This window comes from Phialemonium atrogriseum, assembly GCF_030411735.1.
Source record: "Phialemonium atrogriseum strain 8032-3 unplaced genomic scaffold QBC33scaffold_30, whole genome shotgun sequence".
NCBI classification, from domain to species: Eukaryota; Fungi; Ascomycota; class Sordariomycetes; order Cephalothecales; family Cephalothecaceae; genus Phialemonium; species Phialemonium atrogriseum.
The window spans coordinates 259,273-278,757 of record NW_026848167.1 but is presented as its reverse complement, the minus strand read 5'-3'; the positions used below and the strand labels follow the sequence as shown (position 1 = coordinate 278,757).

The 19,485-nt window shown below is 56.1% G+C and overlaps 7 protein-coding genes across 7 annotated transcripts; 2 read left to right on the top strand and 5 right to left on the bottom strand.

The window, feature by feature from the left end:
* Positions 1-245: 245 nt before the first annotated feature.
* Positions 246-1,714, top strand: QBC33DRAFT_613671 (4'-phosphopantetheinyl transferase; the record flags this gene model as incomplete). Its single annotated transcript, XM_060432554.1, has 2 exons — positions 246-348; positions 400-1,714. 2 exons carry the CDS (start codon positions 246-248, stop codon positions 1,266-1,268), a joined length of 972 nt encoding a protein of 323 aa, XP_060279819.1. The 3' UTR covers positions 1,269-1,714.
* On the bottom strand, positions 1,618-3,471 carry QBC33DRAFT_459157 (phytoene dehydrogenase AL-1; the record flags this gene model as incomplete). Its single annotated transcript, XM_060424913.1, has 1 exon — positions 1,618-3,471. The coding sequence occupies one exon, from the start codon at positions 3,469-3,471 to the stop codon at positions 1,618-1,620; it is 1,854 nt and encodes a 617-aa protein (XP_060279818.1).
* Positions 3,472-4,524: 1,053 nt separating this feature from the next.
* On the bottom strand, positions 4,525-6,432 carry QBC33DRAFT_562722 (terpene synthase; the record flags this gene model as incomplete). The annotated part of the gene is made up of 3 exons (XM_060430225.1): positions 4,525-5,368; positions 5,418-6,344; positions 6,410-6,432. The coding sequence occupies 3 exons, from the start codon at positions 6,430-6,432 to the stop codon at positions 4,525-4,527; spliced, it is 1,794 nt and encodes a 597-aa protein (XP_060279817.1).
* Positions 6,433-8,018: 1,586 nt separating this feature from the next.
* Positions 8,019-9,091, top strand: QBC33DRAFT_479505 (putative mitochondrial membrane protein FMP10; the record flags this gene model as incomplete). The annotated part of the gene is made up of 1 exon (XM_060425314.1): positions 8,019-9,091. A coding segment is annotated over exon 1 (948 nt), but the record flags the coding sequence as incomplete, so codon positions are not given.
* Positions 9,092-9,679: 588 nt separating this feature from the next.
* On the bottom strand, positions 9,680-12,746 carry QBC33DRAFT_242428 (uncharacterized protein). The gene is made up of 7 exons (XM_060422925.1): positions 12,338-12,746; positions 12,220-12,273; positions 11,525-12,143; positions 11,277-11,470; positions 10,448-11,216; positions 10,240-10,389; positions 9,680-10,161 (listed from the first exon to the last, which is right to left on the bottom strand). The coding sequence occupies exons 1-7, from the start codon at positions 12,464-12,466 to the stop codon at positions 9,884-9,886; spliced, it is 2,193 nt and encodes a 730-aa protein (XP_060279815.1). The 5' UTR covers positions 12,467-12,746; the 3' UTR covers positions 9,680-9,883.
* Positions 12,747-14,835: 2,089 nt separating this feature from the next.
* QBC33DRAFT_242418 (uncharacterized protein) lies at positions 14,836-15,695 on the bottom strand. The gene has a single exon (XM_060422924.1). It carries the CDS (start codon positions 15,555-15,557, stop codon positions 15,078-15,080), a length of 480 nt encoding a protein of 159 aa, XP_060279814.1. The 5' UTR covers positions 15,558-15,695; the 3' UTR covers positions 14,836-15,077.
* On the bottom strand, positions 15,576-16,500 carry QBC33DRAFT_562719 (uncharacterized protein; the record flags this gene model as incomplete). Its single annotated transcript, XM_060430224.1, has 3 exons — positions 15,576-15,953; positions 16,020-16,222; positions 16,284-16,500. 3 exons carry the CDS (start codon positions 16,498-16,500, stop codon positions 15,576-15,578), a joined length of 798 nt encoding a protein of 265 aa, XP_060279813.1.
* Positions 16,501-19,485: the final 2,985 nt, after the last annotated feature.

Genomic DNA, 19,485 nt, shown 5'->3' with positions numbered 1-19,485 from the left:
ATGGGGGCGAGAAGAGGAATGAGTTGTGCTTGGGAAAGGTTGACATTGTATTTAACTACGCGGAACCCCTGTTAGTTGCATCTAGGGCGGCCTGGGTTAGGCTTCCTCCCCTGTTTGTGTTTCAGCACAACTAAACCTCATGGCGTGTGGCGTGATGCATGAAACCTGAACGCCCGACTCTTGAAATCGAGTCGACCCATGACAAGACTATTTTCTATGTATTGAAACGTCGCCGGCAGATCCAAATGGCAGGCGCATCGCACGATCCTCAAGTCATCCAATGGATCCTCGACACCCGGAGTCTGTGGCCCGAAGCCCGTGAAACCCGGCAGCTGGAGATACAGGGAGGTCCCGACTTGGCGTGATCCCCATGTTTTGGCGGCCGTTCTGACAGTTCAGAAACACAGGCTTCTCGGGCGCTAGCTCTCCTCACCCAGGAAGAGCGAGACCAGGTCTTGAGGTTTTACCATGTCCGGGATGCCAAGCTGGCGATCGGGTCGCACCTCCTGAAGCGCTACGTCATCAGCAGGTTCTGCCAGGTGCCCTGGTGGGAGGCCAAGGTGACCAGGAACGAGCGCACCAAGCCCATCTACCGGGACCCGGCCACGGGGGAGTGCCCGCTCGACTTCAACGTCAGCCACCAGGCGGGCCTCGTGGCCCTGGCCGCCGTGCACGGCTACGCGGGCGGCAGCGTCGACGTCGGCGTCGACGTGGTCTGCACCAGCGAGCGCCGGGAGCGCGACCACCAGATGGCCCGGGCCGAGGGCTGGCCGCGCTTCGTCGACATGCACGCCGACGTCTTCGCCGACTCCGAGGCCAGCTACCTCAAGTACCAGGTCCTGAGCGCCGTTCCCGGGCTGCTCCCCGGCGCCACCCCGGACGAGGTCCTGGACTTCAAGCTGCGCTGCTTCTACACGCTCTGGTGCCTGCGCGAGGCCTACGTCAAGATGACGGGCGACGCCCTGCTCGCCGACTGGCTCAAGAGCCTCGAGTTCCGGTCCTTCGTGCCGCCAACTCCCACCGAGGCGCTCGGCGTCCCGGCCCGCGCCGGCGACAGCGGCCAGGTTGTCACCCGGCATAGCATCGTCTTCCGCGGCGAGCCGGTCGCGGACGCGAACGTGTGCATCCAGGCAATAGGGCCCGACTACATGTGTTGCACGGCCGTCCGGACGGCGCCCGACGCGGCCGACGGGCTGCGTTTGCGCATGGGTGCGTTCGAGATGGTGGCATTGGAGGAGCTCGTGAGCTTTGCCGAGTCGAGGCTCTGAAGGGGGTTTTCGTCCGTTGTCCGTTCTTGGCTGGCTTGACTTGGCTCTTTCGTTCATCCCTTGCCATCCTCGAGTTTATCTGATTGATAATCAAGCACGTTACTCATTTCATCTAATTGTATATATCAGTGACTTGTACTGGCAACATGGTTATTCATTATTAATTCTTCTTGTTTAGGCGTTGCCGCCTGGGTCATCTACGACCACCTAGGTACTCATGCAAACTGTGCAAATAGCCACAAGCAGGCCAATTGTTTGTCTTCCAAATCAAAACTCCAACAAAACCCCCAACTCCCAGCAACTCATGGCCCGCTCCAGAGCCGAGCCGAGCCGCGCCGAGCCAGGGCGATCAGCAGCCGCCGAAGTAGCGGCCACGACACCAACCGTCCAGCACCACCAGGGCCAGCGACGAGACGACCAGGCCCACGGCCAGCCGCGAATCCGACGACCACAGGGGCCGACGGCGGCGGTCCAGCTCGCCGGTGGACTCGTCCTGCGGCGCGCCCTGGTCGCGCACCGCGGGCGCCTTGCCCTCCCACGGGACGGGCATGCCGTGGTCGGCCAGGACCTGCTCGGCCGTGAGCTTGGCGCCGGCGAGCACGACGGGCACGCCCGTGCCCGGGTGGGTGCTGGCGCCGACAAAGTACGCGCCGGCCAGGCCGCGCGCCCGCGTCGACGGCCGGTAGGCCAGCACGTTGGTGAAGTTGTGGCTGAGCCCCAGGATCGCCCCCTTGTCAAGGTTGAACTTGGCCTCCCAGGTCCACGGCGTGTTGACCGCCTCGGCCGCGATGAAGGCGTCGAGGCGCGCCCCGCCCGTGCGCGCCGCCAGCGTCGACAGCACCGCCTCGCGGACCCGGTCCACCAGCGCGGGCCGCTCGGCGTCGTCGAGCGGGAAACCCGCCCCCGGCTCGTCGTCGGTGCCGCGCGACTTCATCAGGTGGCCGATGGGCACCAGGGCGATGACGGCGTCGCTGCCCTCGGGCGCGGCGGTCGGGTCGATGCGGCTCGGGATGTTGACGTAGAAGCTCGGGTCCGAGGGGACCGACTGCCGCTTGAAGATGGCGTCGAACGAGTCCCGGTACTCGTTCGACATGAAGATGTTGTGGGTCCCGAGCTCCGTCACCTTCCTCGACACGCTCCAGTAGAAGGAGATGGAGCTGCATGAGGTGTCCTTTCCTCTGAGGGTCTTGGCGTACTCGGCGGTTTCCCGGGTCTGGGGGAACAGGTTGCTGTACGAGTATACGAGGTCCGAGTTCACGACAACGACGTCGGCTTCGAGAGTCTCGCCGCTCTCCAGCTCGACACCCTTCGCTTTGGCGCCGTCGTCGGTTGTCAGGATCTTCTTGACGGGCGTCTCCAATCGATACTCTACGCCGGACGCCTTGCCGATGTCGACGATCTTCTGCAGGATCGTCTGGAATCCGCCTTTGGGATACCATATGCCCTCAGCGAGCTCGCTGTACTGCAAAAGACTGTACGTGCTCGGGGCCTCGAAGGGACTCATGCCCATGTACATGGTGGCGAAGGTGAAGACCATGCGGAGACGGTTGGTGTAGAAGTACCTGGTGGAACGGCTCCAGATACTCTCGAGGGGGTGGAGCCCAAGGCCGTGCCAGACGAAGCCGGGAGAAACAATCTGCCAGAGGCTGGTGAAGTTTTTACGGAGGACGCGCTTGAGGCTCGTCTCATAATGCACGTGGGCCTCGGCCTTCCACTGCAGGTATCGCTGGAAGCCGTCCTTGCCCTCCCAGCGCTCGATCTCCTGCTTCATCACACTCTCGTCACACGAGGTGCGGACTTTCTCGCCGTCGGCGAAGAAGATGTCGTAGTTGATGGGGCACCGGATCAGCTCGACGCCGGCCTCCTCGAGGCTGCTGTCGAGGTCGTTGAATGTCTCCTTGAAGAGGCCCGGGAGCAGCAAGAGGGAAGGGCCCTGGTCGAATCGGAAGCCATCGTCGGTGAAGATGAGGCTGCACCGACCTCCGGTGAAGTTGTTCTTCTCCAGGACTGTGACCTTGATGCCGGCCATGGCGAGGCGAGCCGCGGTAGCGATACCGCCAGCGCCAGCACCTGGTGGGGAGAAGGGGCCATGGTCAGTTTCGTCCCGGACTTGGCTACTCTGGACCTGGGTGGGATATGGGGAATGGTGAGCGGCCTTACCTATGACGATGACGTTTTTGATTTCTTTCTTCTGGTTCGCCATTGCTAACTGAGTAGTAGCAGTGAATAGCAAAAGGGAGAGGCAAGGCTGTCAATCACAGATGGATGAAAGAGAGGATGAAAGGAAGAACTCTTCTCTGATGTGGTTTGGCTCAAGATGAATTCTTCAAGGTGGGATATTGGATGGAAGAGGGAGGAAGGAATTTCTCTACCCACGCTCGGTATTTGTACCTAGGGCAGGGCTTGTTTACTGATCGAGATCTCTGGCTGATCTTGGCCCTGGACCCGCGTGGGTTCGTGATCATTCACTGATTCACTCGATACCTAGGTAATTCACTTCGCTTTTGGCCCCTTCCTGCCTCGAAGGAAAGAGACAAAATCGCCCATTGGTCAGGCAGAAAGACCAGACCAGAAATAGGTCTCCCTCTTAAGCACAGTGCTGGTAACCTAAGTTGATTCTTCCTCTCAATCAACTGCTCTGGGCTTAGGATGGGGCGCGGGATTATGGCCCGCCGGTCCCCTTGAAAGACGCCCTGCCCTTTCCCGGGGTGCATCTGAAAGGGATGCCCACTCCAGCTCGTCCTCCTAAAGGGACTCACGGGAACTTTCAGCTCCAGCTGGGAAGGAAGCGTTGAGCCGGGCTACTTTTCGTTTAGCTGTAACCATCATCTACCCCTATCCTAATTGGCAATGAGTAGGCCGTCCAGATTCTAACCAGCCAGACAGGATCCGGGAGGGAGGTTCATTAGTCAATAGAGACTCCAAGGCCCAACGGAGTGTCTTCTAGGCAGCCCTAACATGTATCGACAGGCAGGCTCATAGGAGCAGAGTTGGTGCCCATCCTGGACTGGATATACTGAAGCTAAGAGTGGGAAAGGGGTTGGCCCTGAAACCTAAAAGAACTTACCATTCCGAAGCCATATATATATATGTTACTGGCATTTTCCCTGTTAAATATGGTGAGAGTTTTTCGTGATTACTACCAATACTCTAATGAGCTACCGATGTGAAAAAAAAGGGCGAGTGCTAATGTACAGCACGTGGTTGTGATCCTCCGAGAACCGATTACGCACGAGCCGTCCATCATGAAGCCACTCTACGAGGACAACAACGTCTTGACGGCCATCATCAGCCTCCGACGGGCAGGAACAGTCGCCTTCCCCTGCTCCATGGTCCACCCGTACGACTCCCGCAGGACCCGGCCAATCTCCATGTAGCTCTCGACGACGAGGATCATGGGGCCTCTGGCCTCGTTCGGCAGGTGCTCCATGACGGGGCGCATCTCCCCGTAGATGGTGAATGCCGTGTTGAGGACCCTCTGTCTGAGCTGGCGAATGGTCTCTCCATCGGGGTGTTTGATGATGTCCTCGGGGGTCAGACCCCGATCTCTGAGCCAAGTCGTCGGCAGATAGACGCGACCCATCTTGGCATCGGTGGGGATGTCTCGCGCGATGTTGACGAGCTGCAAGGCGATACCCATACTCATGGCCGTAAGCCCCAGCTGATATTGGATGTGGTTGGGCGGGGCGTATCTGCAGTGGTGAACAATCAGGGCGTTGCAAAGCTGGCCAATCGTTCCTGCCACACAGTTGGAGTACTTCCATAGGGCTGCCTCGTCTTTGATCGGGAATCGGGCGCTGGGGTCATCTTTCTGGGCGATGTTGAACTGGGCGTCCATTCTGAAACCCTCGATCAGACCGTAGAAGGGCCTACCTGGAAGGATGCGGGTCGGAAGGAACCTCAGTGCCGATCTCGCTGAAGCGGGGAACTCGGTATCTACCAACCGATTGACTTTGACCCAGTCCACTTCTCGTCGGTGAACGTCGTTGCCATCGTAGAAGAGGTCGAAATAGCGGATCAGCTTCGAGCTCCAAGATTTGATCTCCTCCTCTGACGTTGCGTTGTCGATGAGATCGTCCGCCATCCGACAGAAAGAATACCTGTATTTCTGTAAGTAATTATTAGGCACGAAGGAGAAAGAAACCATACAGAAGAATCAAGTCAATCCTCATACGACCGGAGAAGGCGAAGCTTGCAAGGTGGAAACTCCGACTCTTGGCCCGAAGACGGTCATCCGCCTCCCAGATGCCTTGAATCCGTTCCGTGTCGTACTCCTTAGTTCCAGTGAAGAAAACCTTGAGAAGCATACGCAGGGTAGGCACCGTCGGGGCCTCGGGGAAGAGGTGCGGAAAGGCATCGATCACAGCCAGATACTGGTCGACGGCAGCCAAGCCGAAGACGACGAGCATGTTGGTGCACAGGAAGAAGTAGGCGTCCTCGATCTCCAGCGAACCAAACAGATAAAGTCTGAGTTTCGACTCATTCCCAATGGTCCATGTGCCTTTTCCCGACTCGAGCCCGTCAAAAAGCAATTGATAGGCGGTTGAGATGAGGATGGGGACAACGGTTCCAGAGCCGGGGAGGCTGAGGATAAAACGCCCAGCCACAGTCCAAATAGAGAGAGCAATAGGAGCGATCCAGGTAATAATTGAACTCATGTAGCCGCTCCTGTCGCCACGGTGGAGGGCGCGGGCACTCAAGACGGTGAGGGCTGCGAGATATACCTGGACAGCTAGCTTTGTCTGCCTGATCCATGTCGGGGGGTTCCACTGGGTTTTCAGATACTTGGCGTGAACGACAGTGATGTTGCAGAAGATGTAGATGAGCGAAGTGATGTAGGTCTGGACGAAAAAGACGAAAAGCTCCGCCACGGGAATACCCATCAACCTCGCCCCCGTTATCGCCTGGGGCGGGTAAGTCCAGATACCTGCATTGATCAGGTACACATTCCAGGTTAGAGCTGCCGAAAAGATAGTAAGGACAACAGCCGCGACCTTGAGGAGGTGGGTCCGATTTAGGATGAGACAGGAGATAAGGGTGAGAAGAACGGCAAGGGGAATCGTGGACTTCAGGTGCCTGTTTGGCTCAAATGTCAGCAAGAGCACCGCCTCTAGCTACACTGAGAGAGAGAAGAAGCTTACGCAAGAGCATATGCGGAAGCCATCGTGACCGAGGCGCCGAGGCAAGCTTGGTAAGGCCAATGGCTGGGACAGAGTCGACAGTATGGATTCAGGCCCAGTTACACTCGTAAACTTTTCAGCCTGGGAGCTGGTTAGCCGGAGACTGAGCAAGGGAAATTTCATCAAATGCTTACTCTTACTCGGCCTGATATCGACTGGAGGATACGCGCATCAACAAAGAAGTGGTGGCTCCCAGGGACGATGAATTAGGCTGATGAAGGATTTGGTCAGGAAACAAAAGAGCAGGAAGAGAAGAAAGCCAAAGATAGGCATGAGATACAGGAAATAGTAGATATCCATATCGTAACCTATCCTAGGTGAATAAACAGGAAGGAATGTGAGTGAATCCGACGTGTAGCGCACGCCTTGGAATTCACCACCTCGAATTCACCACCTCGAAAGCGGGTCTGGAAGCAACCCTGAGTGAACCAGTCGAGATAGCTTCCCCGAGGTCGTCTGTTGATGCCAGGGTCCATCTTCCTCAGAAATACATGCAAACACAAAGCATACCTTGGGCCAGACTTCGCACTGCGACTCTTACATCCACACTTGTGTAGTCCTGGGCCTATATTCTCCCAGCTTGGGAGAATGAGTGCCTACAGGGGTCATAATTTGAGCGGAATAACAACGTGGATTCTTGATCTGGCCTTTGGGATGGGGGGGTTCATCGATCTGGTTATGTCCATATGGCAAGTCACAGCGCAGGGAGGCGTAGGACGACAACCAGAACTAGGCTGGTCGAGGAGTGGCAGGCCTCTTTCCATGGATTCAATGAGCACTGGCTCACTCAAAAGACCTGCAACATAATACCAACAACATCAGATAGACCAGGCCTACAGGATAATCAACCTGTGTCCATCTATCTTTGATGTTGATGTCATTATCCAAATTCTCTCCTCCTATTTCATACAGGGATATGACAGCTCAGACCAACCCACCCGTAGACCCCACAAAATATGCATGGTACCTGTGGCTTGCCGATTGCCGAGCGTTGGAATCTGGTTAATCAAAGACGCGCAGGGCAAGTACAGAAGCTTTTCCTGCAACCAGACGTTTTTCTATTCAAGCAGCACGCCCTACACTGCCCTGGGCAGCGCTTGAGAGTCTGGCACAACGCCTAGACGGCCTAGATTGGCCAACATTTGTTGGGCAGATACAGCACCAGCGGAGACATCGCCGGCTCTCTCAAATCCAAGAACCAGTAACCAATATAACGCCTTACATGACTTTTCGCTCTTCTGAGGAATCCCAAGACAACTTCTTCCAGACCTTCTTGAAGTCTATGGCGCTCTCAATAGACGGGGAAGAAGATGTTGACCTGTGCTCGACTCTATTCAAGTTCGCGGATTACCTGCTAGACAATTGAACGATTCCAACAGCTAGAATTGAATAATTCCGACACTTCGGGCCAGACCTAGATTGAAGCATTCTAATAGCATCTATTGTTTCTGAAGATACGGTTCCTTGCAGTAATTACCTATGCAGTAGGGGTAATGTGGGGCGTGCTGGTTGAATCTGAAAATTACTGTAGAGGCAGTCCCGATCGGCTGGGGATCCTCTGAACTTTTGAGGGGAGCTTCAGCCTCCTCCCGACACACCCATCGTTCCAATATCTGGGGCTACTGAGCACAACCAATCCTCGCTCCAACCCCGTGCCCTGTGCTCAGTATATCCCGCAGCCCGGATTGCGAAGCCATGATCCCCCGAATACGACAGCAGCAGTTGCTCAAACTCGCGCAATGTCGCATCGCCGGGTCCCCTGGTTTGCAACGGGCGGCCTTCCGTCAACTCCCCACGAGTCCCCTGCCAGGCCACACAGACCGGCCGCTCCGTCAGCCGCGACGGGCATTTTCCACATCTCATATCCTCCTGCAGGACCAACCGAAACCACCTCAGCAAGAGACCACGACCGCGCCCGCCCCTCCCGCCCCTCCAGCTGAACCTCCCACAAGCAAATCCCCGCCTCCGCCCAAGCCCCGCCGGCGCCGGCGCCTCCTCCTCGCCGCGACCTTCCTCCTCATCGGCACCGCCGCCGGCTCCTCCCTCCGCCTCGTCCTCTCGCCGCCCGAGCCGCCCGCCCCAGGCACCGAGGAGGACGCCTACACGATCTCGGTGCTCCACACGCAAGCCGCCGCGCTCCCCATCGTCGCCGAGCTATCCGCCGACCCGGACTGGACCTCCTGGCAAGCCTACGAGTCCATGCCCGCCCCCCACGCCGCCACGCACGCCTGCGCCTCCTCCCTAGCCGGCTCGCGGGGCCTCGGCGGCTACCAGCGCATCTTTCAGCACCGGCCCACGGGCGACGTCGTGGCCGTCGTCTACCTCGGGGCCGGCACCGCCGGCTGGCCGGGCGTCGCCCACGGCGGCTGCGTCGCGACGCTTCTGGACGAGTGCTGCGGCCGCGCCGCCTCGGCCGCCAGGCTGGCCGCCCGGACCGGCTTCACCGCCCGCCTCGAGGTCAACTACCTGCGCCCGGCGCTGTCCAACGGCTTCTGCGTCGTGCGCGCCAGGTGCCGCCCCGAGGAGGAGCTGGACCCGTCCGAGCGCGGGAAGGGGAGCTACAAGGCGCTCGTCGACGCTACGCTGGAGGACGCTGCGACGGGGAGGGTGTGCGCTGTCGCTGAGGCGCTGTTCATTGGGCCCAAGGTGGGGAGGGGTGGGGAGGGCGTCGAAGGGGTGGAGGAGGGCGGTCTCCTGGACAAGGCCTTGCCTTTGGGTCACCGCTTCTGAATGCGGCGGTTGGTTGGTAGGAGCTTGGCGCCCGGGTTTTGGGGGGTTTGGAACCACGGTCAGAGATCACCTGTATAGATAGACTTGGCTGGGACTAGACTGCGCAGCATGGCGTGGCGTTTGTGGCATACGAAGGAGCTGATGCACATTCGGCAGAGCGGAGGCCTGTACAGAGTTGCCCGGGCCTGTGATGCTGAGGACATATCCTGTTTACATAAGATGCACATACTACATACACGTTTGGCTCAAGCCACCTGAAACAACAATCCTCCCATGGGGAGAAATCGGGGATATACATCTTCCAGCGCCAGTGTGGACGGCATCTTGCGAAGTTTGTAAAATAATATCACTATCGCAACTCGCCGCCTAGACTGATGGCGGGAAGGGAGGCAGCTATGGTACAGTACATTGCAACCAAAACACCAAATTCAGACAAGTTCCAAAATGGTATCCTTTCACGTATGAACATTGTATAGTTAACACCCCAGACCAATGCAAGATGGCCTGTGTGAACCACTCAATAATCTCCTGGCTTCCCCCAACTCTTGCAGGCACCCAATATCTTCCGCCATTAGTTATCGGAGGGTGCCACATGCGGCTGGAGATGCAGCTGTTTCTATTCAAGAAAGCAGTGGCCCCCCCGCCCTTCTCTACCCCCTCGTCGTCCAAGACTCCTCAGCATCAAAACAAGGTCTCCATGACCTCTCAATCGTCATCGAATATCTGGTACGTGTTCTGCAGGATGGTATCGACGACCCGGACCTGCCAGCTCGCATCGCTGATGCTCGCGCCTGGGGCGGTTCCCATCAGCGTCGGCCCGAATACGATGGCCAGATTCTGCGAGCTCATCCGAGTGACGTCCGCGTTATCTATCACACGGTGCAGATGCAGGGTGAGGGCTCGGAGAGTGGCATAGTTGGGGTCCGGCAAGCTATTGATGATGGCGTGCAGCGAGTCGCGGCGGACGATTTCGTCGTCGTTTTCTAAGGGGGACGCACATGATTTAACACCTGACTGGGAGTCGGATATCTAAGGGGTTTGCGAAACGGCACAGGACTTACTCGCAGCTTCAATAAATCCCGCGTAATGCTCTGACGTCAGAAGAGGCTCCGGCAAGTCTCTGAAAAATTGCTTGAGCAGTCCGGCAACACTGTTCACGTCGTGGAAGAAATTCTCCGGGTTTCGGAAGTCCAGATTGCTGGAGCTGGAGTCTGGAGAATTCTGTAAGTTTGCCGAGTTCATGACAATAACAGCTGAGTAGGTACTTACCGGTGTCGAACATGTTCTTGAGTTTGTTGACATGGGGGAGCGATCCAGAGAGCCGATAAATGCCTTCAACCCCCAAACCGTAAAGGTCAACTGCCTGGATGCATTGATACACCACCATCGGCACGGCCAGGGCATCGCGCTCATAGAGCCGAGATAGGGTTAAACCGAAAACCGGTCGAGGGGGGGCACGTTGCGGCGGCGACTGCTGGCGTGGCTGCGACCCGTGGCTCGGCGGATGCTGTTGAAGGGGGTTGGTACCCATTCCTCCCTGCTGCTGCAACTGCTGTTGCTGAGATTGAAAGTGAGGAGCCTGCTGCGGCTGCTGAGGCTGCTGTTGCGGCTGCTGCGGTGCTGGGTTCTGGAAGGATAGCGTTCCCAACTGTGGTGGACCTTGAGAGCTTAATGAGCCGTTGAATTTCGAGCTCGGAATGGGTTGCTGCTGGACAGATGCCCGTGAAGCAAATTGCTGCTGGCTTGGAGCGATGGGCTGGTTTGCCCTGCTTCCGAGACTGAAGCTTCTCTCATGCTGCGGCTGAGACCCGGGTCGTTGCGCGCCAGGCGCCATAGAGATGGAACCCGAGCTCGGTCGGTAGCCATGGCCCATGGCTGCCTGTCCTGGCGGCGGGGCGGCGGGTTCGGGGAAACCGTGTTGACTCAATCGCGCATTCATCGGCTGCCCGGGCTGCATAGGAGGCTGGACAGCGTCTTGGCCGTGGTGCTGCGCTACAGCTTGCGGCGAGATGGGTGCGCGGTGCTGCTGGTCAAGAATCTATACGGCAAATCAGCCTCAAATAGCGGGCACACAGTCTTTCTCCAACGAGATGCTTACAGGATTGCGCTCATATTTAGGCTCCCCCCGTCTAGGCGGTAGCTGCTTGAAGTGCGCGCTGACATACTCGCTCAAATCTTTGTCGTTATCGATGGCGGCCATGACCTCCCTGAGGCTCCTGACCTCACCGGTTTGGGTCTTCAGCGGACTGATGCTCAGACCGTTGCTGAGCAGCAGTTTCTCGTTGAACGATGCTACGGCTCCGTGTCAGCAAGGACCTTGGAGGAGTGGTCGACGCCAAGACTTACCGAACTTCTGCATCTGGAGCACCAATGCTGAGTCGCATTCTTTGACAATATCCTGCAGCGCCTTGACCGTCTCGGGCCGCGTCCTCGAAAGGAGCTCGCTACGCTCAGTTTGGAGTGTCTGCACTCTTCCGTGGTAGTCCTGGTCGGCACCCTGGACCTTCCGTAGCAGGTCCTCCTCGTGCTGTGCAGCCGACCTGGGCCCCTTGAATCCAAACATCTTGGCGCCCTTCTGGGCACTGGCATCGCCTGTCCTGGCGCGCTCGTACTCCTCGGCGAGTGAATCGTACTTGGTCTTCGACTTGCGCATGGCGGCCTCGAGCTCGGCGACTCGTTGCTCAGCGACCAGGCCACTCTGCTTCCAGCCCTTGCGGGATTTCTCGGCCATTGTTGCCAGCTCCAACAGGTCGTCGTGCATCTGGTATAGCGACGTGGAGAATTGCATGCCGTTTTCCGCCATTCGTTCCTGGATGGTCATCATTTCGTCGTATGCATTGGCGAAGGAGCCTCCGCGGTGCTCGTTCCGATGCATGTTATCCTGTGACATCCTACATAGCTTTCTGAGGCCCTGGGAATGTTCATCCTCGAGTATCGAGCGCTTCTTGAGGAAGAGAGCGAATTCCTGTGACAAAGGAGAGTTACGGTCAGCAGGGAACCGAGAATAGAGAGACTGGGAGGCCAAGCCTGATGGTGCATACCTTTGCAGATGCGATGCTTTGTTTTAATCGGTTCAGCATGGCAGACACCCCGATCTGGCGGAGTGAACTTGTCAACAACGGTTTAAAGATGCAGGCGGGGTTGGTGAGCAGTGCATACCTCAGAGGACAGAACCTCTTGCACCTGCCTTATCTCCTCGGCGCTGGCCGGGTCAGTAAGGCCCAAGTTGTTCCCATTGCTTGGTGCACCATTCTCGGGCCCAAGGGCTGGTATTTCGCCAAGGGACATGGTGGCGGCTAGGTAGCTATCATCAATCGATTATCTGGTTGGCCGTTCACTAGAGGAAAAACCGGGTGCCCGGGTAGAAGTCGAAGTCGATGGTGGAGGAATATCGAGAAGAATAGCAGTGTGGGACGGGGCAGCCGACGTCAGGTCGTATCGGATTAGGATCACATCCACGGACGATCTGGGCTCACTTTTGTGGATGGTGGTCCGGTGGAGAACACTCAGTTCTTCAGAGCCGCCACGCAGCGGCGTGCCCACTGCCCAAGCTTGACGCCACGTCTCTCCACAGTGGATAGACGCCAGCCCCAAAAATCCCAGGTTTGTGGAATTTCCCGTCTCGGTAGCTGATCAGGGGTATGAAACACCAGTTATTACCTACGTACCTAATTAACTGCTTTAGCGACTTGGTGCCTGTGCTGGCTGTTGCTGGGCTTCAGATATGGGCGTATTTCATGAGAATTCAAGACAATCAACCGAGCGCCCTGTGCGATCACCAATCCCCGATTATCAGAGCAGGTCTTGATTTTCTTACCAGTCGCTCTGTGACTGCAATTTGGGCAATTTATTTATCATTCTTGGAATATCTCTCTTGACAAGGCGGTTCGCATGAACGTGTCTCGTTTCAATCCTGCCTCGCACCCAAAATAGCAACCCTGGTAGGCAGGGAGTTTGGCACCATTTCGTCCACTAAAAAAAACCCCCTCACAAACCCTGGATGGCGATCATTCAACCCATCGAGAAAGTCCCCGGGATGGCTGCCAGTGCCCAGGAAAGGCAATAAAACACCCGGTAGGTGCTAGAAACCAGAACCCCCTACATTGTCTCATCTTCCTCCTTCTAGAGCGGCTTTCCGGGTTGATCAGCCTAGCAGAAAGAATGCGCCTACCTCCTCTCCAGTCGTCGCAGCAAACAGTAAACAGCAAACAATTATTAGCTAGGTAACGTAGAGGTAGGTATCCTACTTGCCTACCTACTTCCCCTGGCTACAAAACAACCCTTGCTCTATGTTTCCGAACTTCCGGGCCTCAACATGACGGACCGGTTGTTCCCAATCCTTCACACACACGTCCCACAGACAGATTCCAAGGACCGCTGCATTCTGATTCCCACGTCCACGCTTCGAGAAGGGACTGGAACTTCTTCCAACTATGAACTCCCCAACCGTGCTCACTGCTCAGGCTTTATCTTCTTACGGCCCCTGCATTCGGATGCCCAAGTGGCCCGGGGGCAGTGGTCTCAGGTTCTGCTCTTTGTCTTCCTGACGTACTTGCACCGCCACACTTCGAGCAGTATCATTGCCCATACCTACCTTGGAGAAGATTTCCCACCAACTACATACACACTTGCCACAACCCACCACATATCCCATATCTGCCAACCCCATATGAAACCCCGAGGCTCGTGTGCTCTCCTGCCTCTTACGTACATAATCACAAACATCAGGCCGTCCCTAATCCCCACCTGACATCCCACCTCTCCCTCATCAGACGAACACCCGGCCCCCCATCTTCACCCTAACCACCTCGCCCGCGCCCAGCGATCAGCGATCACCAACCCTTGTTCCGAGGTCCCTCCCGCGCAACCCCACGCCACCGACCGAGCGCGAACCTTTCTTCCTCGGAACAGGGCCCAAGAACAGTTCGTTGGGGCCAAACCTTCCGGCAGATCACAACCAGCCAGCCAGCCAACACCATCCTCCCAAGGGCCAACAACCAGACTCCCCTCAGGATATGCACCTCGAGCGGGAGCCCGAGAGAGCACAGTCGAACAGACGGCGTTCGTCTGAGGTCTCACCTCCCGGGCCAACAATCGGCTGACACCCCCTGGCAGAGATCCAACACCTCTCGAGGGCGGTTGGGGGCCGGGAGTCGCACGGTTTCTCGGCGGCCTCCTGGACCTGACCTGGACCTGAGTGACGTTATTGGGGCCAGGCTCTCTGAGCCCCAGCAAGTGGAAGGTAGGAAGCTGACGATGGCCCTTGCTACTGTTCCTCGCGGTTATGTGATGGGAGCAGACGGGTTGGGAAGCGCACGTTGCTGTCACACAATGTGGGACAATAGTGGGAACTTGCTTAGTTTCTTTGCTTCTAGTCTCCCGGAGTTGAGTCTACTTCGACGCAGGCAGGACTAGTAGAGGCTGCGACTCAGAGCTGGCTTTCATCAATCACCAAGACAGGGCAGCGTTTGCAAGGTAAGATGGAAAGCAAAGGTGCGTGGTATTATCCATGCTCCTACAACTGGCTATTGACATGCCGGAAGCGAGCAGGTGCCAGGAGTGGCTAAACCACGAGGCATCCAGTAATCTAACCTTTGATCACAAGTGAGTCTTGGACAACCTTCATAACAATACCATCACTACCCTCCCTCTCTTGTGATCTTGTCCATCCGAAACTTCGTAAAAATAACATCGAGTCGAGTGATCATTTCCCCAACAACCCAACGCGCACACGGACAGCCAGAGATTAGAATGGCTCTACAGAGCCACCGCCTTGTGCAACAAATCTCTTGCCCCCCAGGTACGCATTGTAAGGGGCACTGGCGTTGTAGTGAACAATGACACCCGGGCCAGCATAGATATTCGACAAGTCAAGACGTGGGGTCCTCAGGGTCTGCACCTAGCTTTCCTTGGTGACGTTCCACGTGGATGTGTCGTCCAGGAAAATGTTTATCTGAGGGCACACGGTTGAGTTGCCGGGCATCCTGACACTCCCTGTCCAGGCAGTATAAGTGTCGAGTGCCCAGACAAACGTGGAAGGCCACCGAGGTTCAACATCGCCGTTGAGCTTGGATTCCGATATAGTAAATGTAGCCGAAAAGGGGTCGCAATCTCCAGCTGTCAAGGATATATCCAGGGCTCCATAACACGCGGTGGCAGCGATGAGATTGGAAGCGGACGGTGTCAACTTGGTGTTATAGAGGTGGATGTCAGCATCGCTCTTGGCAAGAAGGAATATCGGTGACCGGTTGCCGGTGGCGGAGAGATGAGTGTTCACGAATCTGAGAAGTGTCTGAGGCGAGTCGCCGGATTTGACAGGTGATGAGATGACGGTAGCAGGGCCGGCACCCGTGATGTCGCAATTGGTAAAGGCGGCCATGCGAGTGCGTCCGGTAAACTAGACCGCGGCGCTCGAGTCCGACGTTGCGACAACCCCTTCAGCGTATATCTCCGCCTCGTGCTTGCTGTCGACGGAGCAAAACACTGAGCTGCCGACCGACTTCGTGTGCGCTTTAGACTGGCCAATATTTAGGATCCCGCCATCCGAAACGAATCCGCATGCCCCTGCATTATCTGCGCTGTACTGTATGTTGTTCGCGTAGATGTGACCGTTGTGCGAGGCCATGAGGCCGTAAGTTGGAGATGACCCCGAGTTCACAACCGCCAGGCTGGTAAGACGTGCCTCAGCATTGTCACCGAACACCCAGACCCCGGTCGACAGGTTGCCGGAAGATGTGACCGAGCCATAGTTGATGTAAAGACTGGAGTGATTCGTCTAGAACGTAATATATCGGTCAATACTTTGGAACACATGCACAGGCAAGACGTGAGAAGGGCTCACCACACAGAAAGCAGCATTCGATGATGTTCCTGGAAGATGATTATTTCCGTCGTAGGTTGGCCTGTCGATAATCGAGTGAAGAATTGTGAGTTCGGCAGAATCCTTCACTAGAATGCCGCAACGGGTGTCGCCAGCAACCTTGTGGTGCTCGTGTTGGATGGTTTCCCGACTCCCGTTCCCCTGGAATACACGTTCGCCATTTACTAAAGAGGCAATGGTTAACCACTTGGGATGGCTGACTGCTTTGGTCACTCATTGACTCACTCTTCGGGTCGTCGGCTAGTATGGTAGGGATCGTGGAGTTATGAGGGATGTACGGTGGCCAGCGTGCCCTGACATTGCCACTGCGAGAGCCATCCACAGGGGTAGTGACATGACCGGGTAGTCTAGCTGGCAGGTTGGCCAGTGTGAGGCGTATGGGAAAGCCACTCAACAAGCTTGCCAGGGGAGCGAGCGCTCCGATGAGCACGTAGGTTCGCATGACAGCGAAGTAAGAAAGGGGGAAGAATATGGAAGCTAAAGCAGTTGAATTACCAAGACGGATACAAGCGAAAAAGTAGCAATGCCGTGAATCTGTCGATGAAGCTGCTAAACGGACGGGAGTGTTAGTTGGGCCAGTGTGCGACTGGCATAGACCTACCTACCTATATACCAACCTGATAAACGAACAGCTCAGTCCCTACGAGGTAGTTCTAAGACAGGGGGAAAGAGATGGAAGCCACATCCGGAGTAGATAGCTACCATGCGAGAACCTGAAGGGATTGGGACTTGCAACGAGCCTGCTACCATCCATAGTATTGCTACGAGAGGAAGGCACAGCTGTGATAGACGGTTGACAGAAGCACTAGGTACCTGCTCAGGTAGCACCTTCCATCCCATCGTCCATTCCACAAAAGACTCGAAACTTGGCACTTACCTTAGGTAGGTAGGCAGTACCTACCCCCTCTTGCGGTTCCCGGACCGTTTGGAGGCTCCTTGAGAATGCGGTCCTTCTGTGTATGTACCTACCTACTTAACGGAGTTGCTCTAGTTCAAGACGTCGACTCGACCTTGTGCCAGCAGCCGGTGCACCGGGGGGGTGGGGGATCGCAGAAGGGTCCAAAGTGAGGTAGGTGGCTTCAGGATATAGAGCAAAACACATTCCGCCTAACCCTCCGACAAGATCAATTTGGAGGGCGTTGTTTCCTGGGACATGAAAATACCCAGCCTCTCGTCTGCGAGAGACAGCCCTTAAAGCACATAGGTAAAACCCTCCTGTCCTGGGGTCTCGATACTCGGGTGAGCCATTCACTAACACCCTGAGAAATGACAAGAGTGTCAAGTAAGAAGGGAGGCTGACTGTAATTCATATCGCAGTGTCCGCAGCAGACGGGCCCATTGTCATATCTGCATCTCCGATCCCTAAACGTCGCAATCCAAATAGATGTGAGTGGTCCCATCTCAATTAGTACCATATTACCATATTTCAATTCCAGCTAGCTCCCGTCGTCATAGTTGTTACTCCCATAAATCTCGACCTCGCGCTTGCGAAGAGGTGGATGCCCATGGATGCTCAAGCCCTTGTCATGCGTTCCCGCCTTCGAGTGTTGACAAGGAATTAATAAGAGCCGCAAAAAAAAAAAAACCATGTGACAATCAACCGACGCAGGTCACGCCAAGCATAATAATGAATGGTTGGGCACCCACACAGAGCGGTCTGGGATTTGCAGGCTTATCGGCGGCACACTATTCGTGTGACTCGGGTCCAGTGAGCTCGCGGCAACGATCTGCAGGTTGTCAATAGCCCTCCCTGGGGGAGGCATGAAGACGGAAGTGATCGACAGGTTGAGATGGAATTTTGTTTTGAACTCCCCAGAGAATCCTTCTTCCGGTGTTTTGGCCCGGGGGCAGAGCTGGGCATATCGATCAAGGATATGTGATTCATAAGTTGGTGTCCCATCTCTCAGACTTCGAAAAGTTCTGGACCGTGGTCTGTATTTCGTAGGGCATTGGAGGTGTGGCATTGCTCTCTTTTTTGTTTCAAGGATGTTCCCACCCCACGATTCGCACGGCTATGCAGGCCGCGAAGAGCCGATTCCACCCAGGCCCTCTCTTGTGGCTTGGCGGGGAAGCGTTGTCCAGATGCGCTATTTCAGCGACTTCTTGGTGTGTGCGATATGGATAGCGTTATACCTCTTTCCATACTCGTTGGGAACCAGATTTGGGCATTGTGTCATCTAGCAGGTTAAGCGATCCCGTTTTCCGATCTTGAGTGCGCTCCCTGAATATGGATGTACGGATTTGGACTGTTGGATGATTGGAGGGTGCACCCTATTTTGCGCCGGCTTGTTTTTGAGGGGGTGGCATAACCGAGTTACATCCATCCATCTATCTACCTTTCAGCTTGCGGTTCGTATCATTACCCAGGGAAGAATGTCTGTTCCGAGCAGCATGTCGTTGTTGCGGTGGAACATGGGGTCTGAAGCATGGATGTTTGACAGGTGATGAGGCTGAACCCCGTTAGATGCCGACTCTGAGCCCTACGTCTTGGCGCGGTCCATAGCTCCGCGTCAACTCATCGCCATACGGTGCATGCTTGGGCCTCTCTGTGATCTGTCTCTCCCCACAAGGATAAGAACTAACCTACCGTCTGCACTAGATTGGGACGATTACCAACTTCGCTGGCTCGAGGCCGGAAGGGTTCCATCGGCGTCCTGAGAATCTTTGATATTTGCTCACTTGCTTGCGAGTGGAGGTGCGACTATGGAGTAGCCACAGGAGCTAAGAAACGGTTCCAAATCCGGTTCGACCAACCATGGCCTGGTTACTGCGTAGTGCGGTGGAGGCGCACAGGCGCATCGTAAGTACAGAGACGAGACGGGAAGATCCTTGTTTGGGCCAACTAGCTCCGTGAAGGTGAGAGAGCGTGCACCGTGCACCTCATGACGACGCGCTTGAAGATGAAATTGCTGTCAAGAACAGGGCGAAGATATCAACGGAATAGAGCCCGGGAACACCTCCGTCTTGCCTGCTGTACCCTCGACCTGGAGGATGTGCGAAAGGATGCTCGGCTTCGAGCCGGCTAACTTATCACGGAAGAGGATCTTGAGATGGGACAGGGGGGGATACCCAATCGGGCAGGGCTCAGGCATCTGCTATTACGGAATAGGCCTCCACACCACCTGGCAAGTGGAGTGGGTGGTGTGTAACTAGAGATGAGATTGAGGTGTGGAGGAAACTTGGATGGCAGAGGGGTCAGCATCCACACCGCCAATATCGCTTGTCCAAGAGGGCCAATCTGGTCCTTCTATTCGAACCCAAGAAGTGCACCCTTGCTTGTTTCAGGGCTCTGCATCCTTGCACGCCCGCAGCAATAACTGCCATGAGAATCGAACGACCAATCATGTCATCTCCGCAGAAAGTGTCTTATCTACCTACCTAGGTACATTAAGACTCAGAGCATGTGTTCCCCCTCGGCCTTGCGTGT

Coding starts and splice junctions, on each gene's coding strand:
- QBC33DRAFT_242428 (XM_060422925.1), bottom strand. CDS start 12,466: ATGTCCCTTGGCGAAATACCAGCCCTTGGGCCCGAGAATGGTGCACCA. Junction 12,274..12,337: donor AAGAGGTTCTGTCCTCTGAG/GTATGCACTGCT, acceptor TCACTCCGCCAG/ATCGGGGTGTCTGCCATGCT. Junction 11,471..11,524: donor GCTCCAGATGCAGAAGTTCG/GTAAGTCTTGGC, acceptor ACGGAGCCGTAG/CATCGTTCAACGAGAAACTG.
- QBC33DRAFT_242418 (XM_060422924.1), bottom strand. CDS start 15,557: ATGGCCGCCTTTACCAATTGCGACATCACGGGTGCCGGCCCTGCTACC.